Below are 12,340 nucleotides of genomic sequence, written 5' to 3' on the forward strand. Positions count from 1 at the left end.
CTCCTGGAGGGATCCTTTCTTGACTGAAGTCACTAATCTGTTTCTTCTCTAAATTCCTAAAGTACTCAGAGGTAATACCAAACAATCCAGCATTCATTGTATCTGTTTTTCTTCTTCTCTAGTTCCCAGCCAATTTCCTGAGGTTTGGGAACATGAGCCTGTAATCCCCAGAGCCATCTCACCAGTCCTTTACATATCTTAGATGCTCTGCCACATAACACTCATGGAAACCTGGAAGGATTAATATAGGATTGGGATTTTGAGTATGGGATCAGAGGCTAGGTCCTTCCCCTGGTTCTATTACCATGGCCAAGTCATTTAACCTTCCTGAGCTCCAGTTTTCCTATCTGCCAAATGGCTATGAACATGCCTAATTCAGGGTGATTGTAAGAACGATGCAGGATGCATTTCTTATAGTATGCTTAGCACACTTCACGTACATTATAAGCAGGCAATAAGCGGTAGCTTTGTCTTCATTATTGCTATTATTAATACTATTATTATTCTTGGTCTTTCCAACAGAGATGCACAGGCAACAACAAAGATGGGACTGTGTTGACCTGTTCACTCCATACTTTCAGATCTCAAGTGAGGTGTTCGACTCTGCTGCTGGCAGGGGTACGGGGGTGGCCCTCACACCCTGACTTCAGGGAACCTCTGTGTTAAATGGGGAGATGCCATGAGACCCAACCGGTACCCAGAGAGAGGTACAAGCCCTGAGGATTGTGCTTATAACTTCTAAACTAGGCAGCAGTGTGAACGAACTTCTGAGGCCAAAAGGCAGAATGTCTGCGAATAAAACTGTCCCTGAAAATCCAGACCCTGCAGCTACTGGTTACAGTTGGTCACGGAGGAGGAGAGCACTGGCTCAGGATGGAAGGGAAGAACAGAGAGAAACGGAATGTTTCTCAGAGGAATTAGTTGGTTTTTTTAGGGAACGTACAAAGCATAGGATACCTTTTTCCATTTTATTTCTGTAAATTTCTAAGATTGATAAGTGGTGTGTAATTGTTACTCAGGAATAACTGGATACAGAAGAGAGTCTGGAGATGTCAGGGCCATGTCAAGTCAGATGAGATGTAACTCCTTTCCCAGAGCAGCACTTGAAGTTCCCCTGGGGAGCCCCTACTGGCCAACCCCCTCTCAGAGATTCCTCCACAGCTAGAACCTCAGGTGATTTTGAGCATGTACCCTGGAATCAGAGGTTAGGTTTTCACCCTGGTTCTGTTACCACGGCTATGTCATTTAACCTTCCTGAGCTCCAGTTTCCTATGTGCCAAATGATGATGAATATGCCTAATTCAGGGTTATTGTAAGAATCAAGTGAGATGCATTTCTTAAAACATGCTTAGCACAGTTCTTATACATTATAAGCAGGCAGTAAGTGTTAACCCCATCTCTCATGAGTAAACCCCAGCACTGCCCTGCAGGGGTGAGGCTGTGCAGCCAGGTCCCTATTGCAAGCCCTCCCCCAACACACACATTCTGGCAGGTGGGTGGCACCTTGAATTTGAAAACTCTCCATCCTGCGATTCTGAATCAAGCTGTTCTTATTCACGGTAAACCAGTAACAGCCAGGGGCTTCCTGCCTGGATTCAGATAAGTGGCTGGAGCTGAGAGCCAGGGAGGCTGCAGAGCCACACCAGGAAGTATGGTGGCACGTCCCTGGCACCAGTGCACTGCCCTGGGGAGCTGGCCTGCAGGTCAGTGTGCTGGGAGGACTGCGGCTACCAGGGAGACAGCACCATGCATGACCTCCCCCATGCCCAGCTTGCTGCCAGGGCCACCCTCACCAAAGGAGGCTTGCACTATCCAAGCCCAAACTCCCACTGTGGTGGCACCTGCCAGTGTGACTTGCACAGGCTCAAGCTCTGTCCAGCCTATGATTTCCCACCCTGCGGAAGCACATGAAGCTCAGGCTGGACCTGGCTTGCTTGTTCCTTGCAGAGCCCCTGTGAACCCAGCCTGAACCCCAGCTCCTTTCAGGAGATCACAGTGTGTTCAATGCAGGGAAGGAGCCAAGTCCTCTCACTTCATCCTGACCTCACCACTGAGGTCGGGCTTCACTGTCAGTCAAGCCGGTAAGAGCATAGACTTTAGACCAATACTACCTGGGTTAAAATCCAGATCTGACAGCTTATTTGTTATGTGACTTTAAAGACATTTCTTACCCTCTTTACTCAAAAAGAGAGTTAATAAGGGTGCCTGGAGCAAGTTGCTTAACTTTTCAGTGCCTTAGTTACCTCACTTATAAAGTGGGGATGATAATAACACTTTCATAGGGTAGTTGCAAGGATGAAACACACAAAGCAAATAGGACAGTGCCTGGCAAATAGAATGTGCCAGGCACCATGCAGTTAGGTCTCACAACTGTCCTTTCTAGGTGAGGTGCAGGGTGGGTAAGCCAGCTGGAGAACGCCACACCCTGGTCAAGTGCTAGCTTCTGCACTCGACCTCGCTGCAGTGTCTGCACACACAGCTCTCAAGGAACACAAGGGCGGGATTCGGAAGTGGAAATGAAGCCTGCAGACTGCTAACCCCTGGCTTAGCACTTGGTCCCCTCGGCATCTCCCTCCTGACAGCCCCAGCACACTTGCCCACTTGTAGGCTGGTGAGAGGGGCGGCTGGAAGATGCACCATGTCAAGAAGTGGGTTGTGTTTGCAGGTTCCCCTGGGGAGGAGCAGAAGTCGCACATGAGCTGGGGCCGCCCAGTCCTTGTGTCCTGACTGTGGGCTAGTTGGTCACCATCCCCCCATCCTGACCCTTGATAAAGAGCTGATTTTTCCATGAGGCGTTTGTCTCTCCTCTGTGCTAACGTGGAGGCCTGAACACCGCCGAGCTTATCTATACAATGGATTTCCTGCAGGTGTTGGTTCTGCCCTGCTCCCCACTGGGTAATAATTTATGTCACCTGAGCACACAGATATGCTGACATCCATGATGCTGGTGGCCCTGGCAGACCCTGGCTCCCCAAGTCTGGGTGGAAATCTGCAAATGTGAACCCCCAACTGGTGTGAACTGAAACATCCCAGTTGTGAATGGAGAGCCAGAACTGGATGGGTGGAGAGGGTGTGGAGAGTTCATCAGCTGTCTATTGAGGCCTCCTAAGTAGCAGGCCTGGTACTGGGCTCTGAACACACAGAAATACAGAGGACAGGGGCAGCCTTAGAGGAACCCTTGGACTGGCTGTGGGTTAGACACAGACAATATGACCCGCAGAGCTGGTTCTGGGGAAGCAGAAAGGACAGAGCTCACGGGAGCACGGGGCAGGAGCACAAAATCTCATTGAGTTTTAATGAAAAGCTTTCCTTCCTTGGACATAAGGCCTAGCTGGGTCTGAGGAAAGAGCTCCTTCGGGTCGAGTTATCACAACCCTTTGCATCTGTGGTCTGTTTGGACCACATCCAGCATCCAGAGCTTCTACAGTGGCCATGCTGGGGAAGTCCTCGTCTCTCCCACTCCTCTGCCCGGGCATGTGGCTGCCATGGTATTTGGCCTCTTGTCAGAACACCGAGTTCCCGTATTAATCACAACAAGTGCGTTCAGAGAAGACCTGACTTGGCCCCTGCCAACAAGCCGTCTCTCTGGCCTTGATAACATCTGTACCAAATTTTCTCCCTTTATATAATTAGGCCCGTTGGTATTTGCTTTGAGTTTAGATTACGGTATGACTGGCATCTCTGAAATTTCAGGCCCAAAATATGTACTGGGGCCCAGTATGGTGGGAAAACCGAGCTTTCGCCAATGGGATTTTAGGTTTAGCCAAGAGAATCAGAAACTGTACACCAGCTACTGTTTGCGCGCAAAATGCATGGCAGCTCCCTGACTGGTGGGAAAGGGGTCTCCTGCCTTGTCCAGGGAGCAGTGCTGGGTCGGGCCTGGTGGACAGAAGGATGCAGGGGGCTCCCCTCCTTCTTTCCTGCCTCTCTTCACCCCACATCCTTCTACCCCTGCTCCAAAACAGGAAAAGATGTACTAACTGCAAAGAAATGCAGTGAATCCAGACTTAACCCTGAAGCAAACCTCACCAGTGTCGGGGCTTGGAGTCGTGCTTTGAAATGACTGTCATTGTCTGGCTATGTCCAAGCCAAGGAGCTGTTTGTGGAGTGAGATAAAGAGCAGTGCTGGGCTTGGGAAGCGGGGCTTGGTTCTTTCCCGGTGGCTCTATCCAGAGAGGAAGCACGTGGGCTTGCACACCCACTCACTCCCTGAAGTCTCGAGCTGGATCTCAGCGGTGACTTCATTTCCCCTAATTAGGTGTCTACAAACTCTCTGGAAGGTTCCAACCAGTAAGCCACACTGATTGTGGTGTGGGAGCTCCTGATATGCTTGTTTGCACTGTCCCTTTGGGACCCTGCAGGCCCAGCTGAGTGATAACTGGATGATGGAACGTTTGCTAGAGGAAGGGGAATGTGTTTTTTTAAGATAAGGTTTGATCTCAAGCAGAAGGGCAGTTACCAGATGCCTCTGCAATGTCAAGCAGTGAGGAGTGGGTGCACATTCCCTTGCCTGACGCCTTGGTGGGGGTAGTCAGATCCCCCAGGCAAACTCCTGCCTTAGGAAAGAGTTTCCTCTGATTCTTTCAGCCAGAGTATTGCCATTTTCCTCTGGTTTTAGACAGTATTGATGTTCCTCGTAAGACTTTCTGTGAATGAAAAGGCTTTTGCTCAATGTAGCTGTCCTAGGTCATTGTGGGGAAGTATCCTTGTCTTTTCCAGCATGCAGTGTCCGTTGAGGACCGAGCGTGGGACTTGTACAGAATCCTGTTTTGTCACTTCTGCCCACATGTCCCAAATGCCAACAGGACCAAGGCCATAAAATACGCCTTTGGCACTTAAGACTTTCACCGGCCGGGCACGGTGGCTCACGCCTGTAATCCCAGCACTCTGGGAGGCCAAGGCGGGCGGATCACCTGAGGTTGGGAGTTCGAGACCAGCCTGACCAACATGGAAAAACCCCATCTCTACTAAAAATACAAAAAAGTTAGCCAGGCATGGTGGCACATGCCTGTAATCCCAGCTACTCAGGAGGCTGAGGCAGGAGAAGCACTTGAACCCAGGAGGCAGAGGTTGCGGTGAGCCAAAATCACGCCATTGCACTCCAGCCTGGGCAACAAGAGTGAAACTGTGTCTCAAAAAAAAAAAAAAAAAAAAAGAAGAAGGCTTTTACCATTAGGCTGCAGACCAACTCTCATCTCTTTTCTCTCCTTCCCGTCTCTTCTCCCAAAGTATCCTTCTCTCCATCCACCTTGAGCTTCTTTCTCTTTCTCTTTGAAAGGGCAGTCACCTCTGCTGAAATGTTCTTTTTTCTTTTTTATTCCTGGCAAACCAGAAGCAGTCCAGCATGGTGGGCTCTGGAATAAGACTACCTGGGTTTGAATCCCAGCTCTCCCCCTTTCAATCTGTAAAAGCATGAGCCAATTAAGCAGCTGCTTTGTGCCTCAATTTCCCCATCTGTGAAAGGGGCACCATAATAGTTCCTTAGATTTGTTGTGAGGATTAAGAGCTAAAACACAGAAAGCACTTGAAACCGTTCAACCCACAGTAAGTGTTCAACAAATGTAGGCCAAAGTAATAATTTTAAAGACTCTCCTCTGTGAAAATCTTTTCCAACCTACCAGGCAGGATTAGCTTTTCCATCTGGGCTCCAGAAAAAGACCAGCCACAAGATGTTCTAGTGATTTATTTTATAAGTTAGGTATTTTACCCCTAGCCTGAGAATTCCTAGAAGACAGGGCCTAGGTCTAGGCAATAAGAATGACAACATTTACACCAGTACGTGCCAAGCTCTGTACCATGTTTTTTTCTCATGCGCTTTTTAAAATTATGACATAATTCACATTTACCCTCTTATAGTACACAATTCAGTGGTTTCAGTATATTTACAAAGTTGTGCAACATCACCATTATCTAATTCCAGAACCTCCCAAAAATATAACCTGTATCCATTAGCGGTCACTCCCCAATTCTCCCTCCCCCATTTCCTGGCAATCACTAATCCACTTTTGTCTCATGGATTTGCCTATTCTGGACATTTCATATAAACGAAATACAATATGTGTCCTTTTGTATCTAGTTTCTTTCACTTAGCACAGTGTTTTTAAGGTTCATTCATGTATTAGAATTTGTTTCCTTTTCATGGCTGAATAATATTCCATGGTGTGGATATACCACATTTGGTTTCTTCATCAGTGGTGGCCATTTAGGTTGCTTTTACTTTGGGGCTATTGTGAATGACGCCACCATGAACATTCACGTACAGGATTTTGTGTGAACACGTTTTCATTTCTCTTGGATATATATATCTAGAATTGCTAGCTCCTGTGGTTTAAACCTCTATGTTTAACTTTTGGAGGAATGGCCACGCTGTTTTCATGTATCTGCACCAATTTATTTTCCCACCAGCAATGTATGAGGGTTTCAATTTTTCCATATCCTCACCACACTTGCCGTTCTCTTTTTTATCACAGCCGTCCTAGTGGGTGTGAAGTGATTTCTCCCTGTGGCTTTAATTTGCATTTCCCTGAAGGCAAATGGGGTTGAGCATCTTTTCATGTACTTAGTGACCATTTGTATATCTTCTCTGAAGAAAGGTCTACTAAAATCCCTTTGCCCAGTCTTTAGTGGGGCTATTTGTATTTTTATTATTGAGTTGTGAACATCCTTTATATGTTTTGGATACAGGTCCCATATCAGATATATGATGTGCAACTATTTTCTCCCTTCTGTGTGGTTGTCTTTTCACTTTCTTCATGGTGGTCTTGGAAGCACCAAGTTTTAATTTTGAAGTCTCATTTATTAATTTTTTCTTTAGTTGTTTGTGCTTTTCCTGTTATATCTAAGACACTATGACCTAATTCAAGACCACAAAGATGTACCATATGCTTTTTAAAAGTGATCTTATTTACAATAACCTTATGAGGAGAGTAGTAGACCCACACAGATAAGGAAACTAAGTGGTCAAATGCTGGAGCTGGGACTTAAACCCAGTTCACTTTGACTCTGAAGTTCATGTGCATCTTACTGTGCCTCCTCGCCAAGTCCCTTTACCTCTGCACTCCTCACAGGGCTTGGTGCAGTGGCTAGTGCGTGGTAGGCCCACAGGTAAGGTACATTGGGTGGATGAATGACAGGCCCTAACAGGTACACAGCTTGCGCTTGCTGGTTGGTTCAGGAAGAGTGGGATTTGCGCTTCAGTTTTCCTGCTGACTGGGGGTTCGTGTCTGTGATGCTAGAGGTTACCAAGAGTCTCTCTCCTCTCTCACCTCTGCAGTGTCTCATAGTTGGGGGAGGACCCTGTGGCTTGCGCACTGCCATTGAACTTGCCTACCTGGGAGCCAAAGTGGTCGTGGTGGAGAAGAGGGACTCCTTCTCCCGGAACAACGTGCTACACCTCTGGCCTTTCACCATCCATGACCTTCGGGGCCTGGGAGCCAAGAAGTTCTATGGGAAGTTCTGTGCTGGCTCCATCGACCATATCAGTGAGTGGAGTCTATGGTGATATCCCATGAAGGGAGGGGACTGACCCTGGGTGGGACATATCTCTCCAGGTCTAGGAGTCCCCAGCTTGTTCCATCTTAGTCCCTGGGGGCACCATATATCAGACTAACAGACAACTAGTAAAAGGCCTGCTTTGTGCCTTGTTCTGGGCCCTGGGTTATCCCCCAGTGGACTGTAAGCACCATGAGGTCAGGGATTGCAGCATGCCTTAATCACCAGACTATCTCCAGGACATGAAAGAGTGCTTGACTCATAGCAGATGCTTGATAAACATCTGTTGGATGATTGAGTGAAACAGAGAAACAGAGGCAGAGGTAAATAGCATAGTCTGCACCCTGATGGAGCGCATTGAGATTTTGTTGGTGGTAATGTGCTTCAACAGGGTTAGTCACACTTGCTTAAGGAATTTGGAGGAAGGGGCCACACAAAACCATTAATGGGCCAGATAGTCAAGACCTTCCATACAAAGGAGTTTGGACATTGTGCATTGTGCTGGTGTTGCTGGGGAGCCATGGCAGGTTTTAGAGCAGAGGAAAGAAATAATTGGATCCTTGTTTCCTGATGGATCCCATACCAAAGTTTTAAAAATATGAGCTTTAAAAAGAGAGAGAACATCATGATGGGACTTCAACCAGAATAGGAAGGAAAATAGAGAATGTGGACTTCAGGTCCTGGGCATCCCTGAATGCTTATATAGGGAGAGACGAGTGCTGAGGCCCTTCTGCTCTGATGTTCCTCAAGCCTGGAGCTCTCTGGGCTAGGTCTGTGCAGACAGGTTTTGGGAAAGGCAGCCTTCCTTCCTGCAGCTTTGCAGTAGGGAGGTCTTTAGCTGTTTTATATGCAGTTGACGCTTGAACAACACAGGTTTGAACTGCAAGGGTCCACTTATACATGGCTTTTTTCAACCAAACACCTGCAGGATGTAAAACCTACCTATATAGAAAGCTGACTTTTTGTATACTTGAATTCCACAGGGCCAACTGCAGGACTTAAGTATGCATGGATTTTGGCATACTCCGGGGTTCTGGAACCAATCTCCAGCATATACTCAGGGATGATTGTATAGCAATAGTGACCCATGAAAGGGAGGTTAACACTATGGGGAAAGCTCAAGAGTTTGAACAGATTTGGGTCCAAAATATGTCTCTTCCATTTCTGTCTGGCTTGGGGCAAATCCCTTACCCTCTTCAAGCCTCAATTTTATCTCCTGTAAAGTGTGATTAATTTCTGTCTCCTAGAATTGCTGAGAAGATTAAATGGGGTCAAGTTTATAATGTGCTTAGCACTATGCCTATCACATAGTAAGTGCTCAGGAAAACACATTGCATCCCATGCTGTACAGTGAGCAAGAAGCAGCCATCGTCCCCAGACTTCAGAATCCAGAGCTGCTTTCTCTGTAGGGGTAGGTGGGAGGAGGGCCCTGAGAGCCATGTTCTTATGAGGACAAGAATTGATGGGAAAAAGGAATGAGGCTTGGGCGGGAACAACTGGAGAGAATTATCAGTCACATAGGTTATAATTTATTCAGACACAGGAGAATTTACCAGCTGTGCCCCCAGAGTTTATTCACACTTTGAGATGAGAAAATTCCAGGAGTCCAGTGGAAATTTGGATTTACTCAGAAAGCTGCAGTGTCAGCTTTCAAGATGTGCTCTCCCACCTATGGAAGAATGTATGTCGGTTACCAATTTAGAACCACTGTATTGAGCACCACTTTCTCATCAAGTTCTCTTGGGGGGCAGAACTGGGTACCAGGATGCCTTGTGGGGCCCTGGGCTGGTTGGGCTGGCTTCCTGGCCAGGAGCCCTTCTCTGCCCTCATTGATGGGGCTTTCATTTAACCCCTAGTCCTTGGAAATCCTGCAGCGTGCCGTAGTGCCGGTGGGACTCTAGAAATAACATCGAGATGGTCAGAATGATCATTGTCAAGGGTAGCTCCAGTACTTGTGAGAAAGGAGGCAAGGAGAATTTATTGAGCGCCTACTGTGTGCTGGAACCATACTGAATAGGAACCTCAGGACTATAAGGAAAGGCCAGGTCTCCCCTGGCAGGGTGGTTCATGGCAGGAGGTGGATTGGGCTCTTTAAGCTGATTGGCTTTGGATCACCCCAGCCACATCTCTAGCCTCAGCTGCACCATCATACTCAGCACTGCTCAGCAGTTCTCCATGTCTGTGTTAATTTCCTCCTCCAGTTCCCACTGTGGCCATTCCAAACCTCCAGCACGGTGACCTCGTTCCTAGCAGATGGCCTCCCTCCTGTGTTCCTGTTCTAGGCCCGCTTTTCTCCCCTGCTGCCCCAGCACCCATTCCTTCCTCATGTCTCATGCCAGATCACAGCTTGTGCCTCCTTTCCAATTCCAATCCCTCTGGCTTCCTTCCTTCCTTTCTACCTGCCCCATCACTGAGTCTTCCTGCTCCTCCCCTCGTGCCAGCCCTCCAGCCCTGTTGTTGCCCTGCCACTTTTCCTTGCCGTAAGGTATTTATTCTAGAAAGAAGGGCGTAGACTTGGTCCATGCTTTCCATTCAAACCTTCTAACATCGCAGTCTGCTGTCTTCCCCACCTGTGTGCTAAAGAGATTTTCAGCAGTGTCTCCAAAAGCTCCCAAACCCCCAAGTTCATTGGGCTCTTGTCACCTTCACAGCCCTTCCTCTCTCTGTGGGATTTGATATTCTTGGTCCCTCCTCTCTTGGCTTCCAGGACCCCCACTAAGGCCCTGTTCTACCACCACCACCCTCCCCCAACCACCATGTCTTGCCCCATTCTGTTTACCTCTCTTCCCTCCATTAGAGGGTGTGTTCTGTATCTCCTGTGCCTAGCATGGCACCTGACACAGTATAGATGCTCAATAAATACTAAGTAAATCAAACCCACCAAATACAGAAGGGCCCACAGAAAATTTAAAACTTCTCACTCTACAGAAAAGTATTTGGAGGCATACCCATTTGTGCTGAATGGCAGGAGACGAAACAGAAATGAGATTCCACTCACTAGGGGAGTTTTGAAGTGTGGGTAAGAGATGGGGAACCATGACCCAGCTTTGTGGGGAAAATTTCCTACCCACTCCTCACCACTGGATGTCTAAGAGCTGAGGCATAGGCCCCATGTAATGAGTCACTGATCACGGTCTTCACTGAGGCCCTTTACTCTTCATTTCATCAAACCCAGAGCCCAGCTGGGGAAGGAGGCTGGAAAGACAGAGCTTCCCTTGTTACAGCATCATCTAGCAGCTAGAACAGGGTCTAGAAATCAGACAGATGTGGGTCCATGTTCTAGCTTTGCTCTGTGTCGCCTTCAGCAAGTCATTTAACTTTGTTAAGCCTCAATTTCTCATCTACAGAATGAGAATAATAACGATTCCAAAGGGCCACTGTAAGAGTTAGATGAGAAAACACAGAGCTCTTGGTGCATAATCCCGCTCAGTAATGATCATTGTTGGTATACTGCTGTGCTCAAAGGTCACTGAGCGGCAGTGATTATGTAGCATTCTGCATATAGGTGGTGTTCAGGCATTGCTGTGACAGTTCCTCTCTCCTTCCTGCCTGACAGGTATTCGCCAACTACAGCTCATCCTATTCAAGGTGGCCCTGATGCTGGGAGTTGAAATCCATGTGAATGTGGAGTTCGTGAAGGTTCTAGAGCCTCCTGAAGATCAAGAAAATCAAAGTACAGTATAATTTTCTTTTTCTGCCTAGAAAGCAGATACTACAAAATAGAAATTCCACTTGCTGCTTCCAAAGGGTGTTTCTGTAGGAGTTATTCTTACTGGGAGCTGGTTGGCATAACGCCACTGAAGGGTATTTTACTGTTTTTTTTTTACCATTGCTATGACTTTAGGTTTGCTGTTTGGCTCCAAGGGGATTTATGATTAAGCCATTAAACCTATAATTTGGTTACCCTGTCCCAAGGGGTTGCTACTTTGGCAAAGGAAATCTAATCAATAAATAGGACAGAAGACATAGATTTGGTTGTTTGGTAAGGTTCATTCACGTGTTCTTCAAGCTGTGTGTGTGTTTAACACATAGATGTGGTTGTACTTGTACCCATGGCACATTTTAAAATCCAGTAAAGTGAAGCTTCTAGAGCAACTGTGAAATAAGGTTCAAGATGTTATTTGGTATATAATACTCTTAACCATGTTGAGGTATCATTTATAAACTATGATATTTGCCCGTATAGGCATATCATAATGTTTCTCTTTTTTCCTTTTAGCATGTTTGTTTAAATTCTTATCCCTTACACACACCATGGTCAGAGAGTTTATTCAGGATGCCTCTGCATCTTACTTATTATTAAAAGTATCTACCGCCTGGGAAGGGCTTTGAGTTTGGGACCAGCTTAGTGTCAGAGACCTTGTGGTTTCCTGCTTAGGGTACATTTCTGATTTCTCCTGTCCTCTGCCCAGATTATTTGAGAATTTAGGGGAGGCTTTAGCTAGCTTTTGGAGCAGGACAGCATTCACTGTTTGGCATTCAGAGACTGTGTACTCTTAACCTTTTCCAGACCTCTGGTGGACATTAAATCTTAATTATCCAGGCTTCACCTGAATTTTTTTTTTTAAATAAAAGACAGTGTAGTGTACAACAGAACATTTTGAGCATACAATAGAAATTAAAAGTGGTTTCCTTACACCCTACATATCCTTTTGGGTCTGTTTAGCAATGAGAGGCACTGAAGGATGTGGGAGAAGGTGAAGAGAAGATGGTGGACTTTGTTGAGAATGATAAGGTGCAAATGAGAGTAGTTTATGGAGCACTGAGGATAGACTCCTAGCGGAGGCCAACAAAACCAGGCATGGAGTTGGTGTTGCTGGTTTACTTCATCCTGGATTGAACTGACACT

At 46.8% G+C, this 12,340-nt stretch overlaps 1 protein-coding gene across 50 annotated transcripts in view; it reads left to right on the forward strand.

The window, feature by feature from the left end:
* Positions 1-12,340, forward strand: part of MICAL2 (microtubule associated monooxygenase, calponin and LIM domain containing 2) — a 265,639-nt gene that overhangs the window by 102,717 nt on the left and 150,582 nt on the right. For all 50 annotated transcript variants that reach the window (XR_010147486.1, XR_010147477.1, XR_010147476.1 and 47 more), the window contains 2 exons: positions 7,274-7,481; positions 11,048-11,164. Coding sequence is in view for 33 of the 50 variants with exons in the window: in XM_016920387.4 (XP_016775876.4) it covers positions 7,274-7,481; positions 11,048-11,164 (325 nt within the window). In the remaining 17 variants the exon portion in view is untranslated. The remainder of the gene's footprint in view (positions 1-7,273; positions 7,482-11,047; positions 11,165-12,340) is intronic.

This window comes from Pan troglodytes, chromosome 9 (assembly GCF_028858775.2).
Source record: "Pan troglodytes isolate AG18354 chromosome 9, NHGRI_mPanTro3-v2.0_pri, whole genome shotgun sequence".
NCBI lineage: Eukaryota > Metazoa > Chordata > Mammalia > Primates > Hominidae > Pan > Pan troglodytes.